Below are 2,430 nucleotides of genomic sequence, written 5' to 3'. Positions count from 1 at the left end.
GGAGGGATGTGGGGGGGGGGGTCGGGGTGGTGTTAATGGGCTGCTGGGTGCTAATGGGCTCTCTGTCCCCGCAGACGAGGTGCGCACGGGGACGTACCGGCAGCTCTTCCACCCCGAGCAGCTGATCACGGGCAAGGAGGATGCGGCCAACAACTACGCCCGTGGGCACTACACCATCGGGAAGGAGATCATCGACCTGGTCCTCGACCGCATCCGCAAGCTGGTGGGTACAAACCTGTGAGGCCAGTGCCACTGGTGCTGTTGGGGGAAAAAGAGAACCCTCCAGTGGCTTCAGTAATGAGGAGTTGGGTCGGCGTCTGGGTGCATTTTATGGTTCTTGGCACCCTGCAACAGTTTGGCGCTCCCTGTGGGGTCTGTGTCCCATGAGTGGAGGTCAAGATCAGCCCCCTTCCACGGGTTGAACCCCTTTCCTCAGAACCCTGCAAACCCACTGCAGCCACGAACCCAGGATGTGTGCACCTTGAGGGTGGACGGTACCTGGAGGTGAGACAGGGGCCTGGGGCAGGGTGGTTCGATTCTGCCTTAGGGTAAACATTATTTCACCCGTTTTTTTAGGGTCCCATGAGGTTTCTCCTAAATCTGGACTCTGATCCTACTTGACCAGCTGCTTAAGAGCAGCAATGCCAAGGGTTTAACTGTTGCTGGGGCAGCTCATGAGGATTCCATCTTCCCTGAGGCAGACAGACATGCAGGGTGCAGGCACATGCAAGGGCTGGCTCCTGGTGCGGGAAGGGGCCAAGTGTCCTGCAAATCCTGCAGGAAGGGGCCTCTTCCCTTGAGGGCCACTTGTGCTGTGGCTGGGAGCAGACCTGGGGCACTCCGGCCACTGCCTGGCCCTGCCTGTGTCCCCAAGACAACACTTCCCAAAGGCTCTGAGATCTTGGGGTGAATGTTTGCTGTCCTGGGCAACTTGATAGCAGCTTAAATTGGAAACTACTGACAAGATTGGTCTTGTTTTCTCATCCCTTCTTCCAGGCTGACCAGTGCACAGGGCTGCAGGGCTTCCTGGTGTTCCACAGCTTTGGGGGTGGCACCGGCTCCGGCTTCACCTCCCTGCTCATGGAGCGCCTCTCCGTTGACTATGGCAAGAAGTCCAAGCTGGAGTTCTCCATCTACCCGGCCCCGCAGGTCTCCACAGCCGTGGTGGAGCCCTACAACTCCATCCTCACCACCCACACCACCCTGGAGCACTCTGACTGTGCCTTCATGGTGGACAACGAGGCCATCTACGACATCTGCCGCCGCAACCTGGACATCGAGAGGCCCACCTACACCAACCTCAATAGGCTGATAGGTCAGATCGTGTCCTCCATCACGGCCTCCCTGCGCTTTGATGGGGCCCTGAATGTTGACCTGACGGAGTTCCAGACCAACCTGGTGCCATACCCCCGCATCCACTTCCCGCTGGCCACGTACGCCCCCGTCATCTCGGCTGAGAAGGCCTACCATGAGCAGCTCTCGGTGGCCGAGATCACCAACGCCTGCTTTGAGCCGGCCAACCAGATGGTGAAGTGTGACCCGCGGCACGGCAAGTACATGGCGTGCTGCCTGCTGTACCGCGGGGACGTGGTGCCCAAGGATGTCAACGCCGCCATCGCCACCATCAAGACCAAGCGCACCATCCAGTTTGTGGACTGGTGCCCCACGGGTTTCAAGGTGGGCATCAACTACCAGCCTCCCACGGTGGTCCCCGGGGGGGACCTGGCCAAGGTGCAGCGTGCTGTGTGTATGCTGAGCAACACCACGGCCATCGCCGAGGCCTGGGCCCGCCTGGACCACAAGTTTGACCTGATGTATGCCAAGCGGGCGTTTGTGCACTGGTACGTGGGGGAGGGCATGGAGGAGGGGGAGTTCTCCGAGGCCCGTGAGGATATGGCCGCCCTGGAGAAGGATTATGAGGAGGTGGGGGTGGATTCAGTGGAAGGGGAGGGAGAGGAGGAGGGGGAGGAATACTAAACTCTCACAAGGGTGCTGCTCTTACAGGGAATATAACCTAGTTGAAGACCCTCCGTGGGTCTGTAGCAGTGTGTGCGCCTCGGTCTGTTCTGTCCAATGGTCTGTGCTTCAATGGAAAAGTCTGTTACGGACCCACCCGTCCTCTCCTGTGGGTCTAAATAAAAAGCATTCCCTGTCTTACCTCCTGGCTTTGCTGTCTTTACTCGGTGGTGGTGGCCCTTGCTGGGTTTGGACGCTGTCCCTGTTCTATGGCCGTGGGGCCCTGTCTGCACCCAGCTCCCCAAGAGTGTGACGGGTTGTGCTGAGCCCTGCAGCTAACCCAGCCCTGAGCTCCCCAAACCTGTCCTCCCTCCCTGGGCTGCCCCTGGGCTGGGCAATGTCGTCCCCCCCCCTCTCCATTGTGCCGTGGCCCCCTACCAGGGGCTCTGGATTCTTGGCTTTTCTTAGGACCAG

The 2,430-nt window shown here is 59.7% G+C and overlaps 1 protein-coding gene across 1 annotated transcript in view; it reads left to right on the top strand.

Moving 5' to 3' along the window:
- Nucleotides 1-90: 90 nt before the first annotated feature.
- The window catches only part of LOC106898604 (tubulin alpha-1 chain), an 8,475-nt gene continuing 6,135 nt past the window's right edge, over nucleotides 91-2,430 (top strand). Inside the window, exons 1-2 of the mRNA XM_014959912.1 lie at nucleotides 91-223; nucleotides 997-1,398. Of these exons, the coding sequence (XP_014815398.1) occupies nucleotides 1,081-1,398 (318 nt within the window). The 5' untranslated portion in view covers nucleotides 91-223; nucleotides 997-1,080. The remainder of the gene's footprint in view (nucleotides 224-996; nucleotides 1,399-2,430) is intronic.

The sequence above is a fragment of the Calidris pugnax genome, unplaced genomic scaffold (genome assembly GCF_001431845.1).
Source record: "Calidris pugnax isolate Ruff unplaced genomic scaffold, ASM143184v1 scaffold533, whole genome shotgun sequence".
NCBI classification, from domain to species: Eukaryota; Metazoa; Chordata; class Aves; order Charadriiformes; family Scolopacidae; genus Calidris; species Calidris pugnax.
Note: the sequence above shows the minus strand (reverse complement) of the source record. Positions and strands in the feature narration are given on the sequence as shown.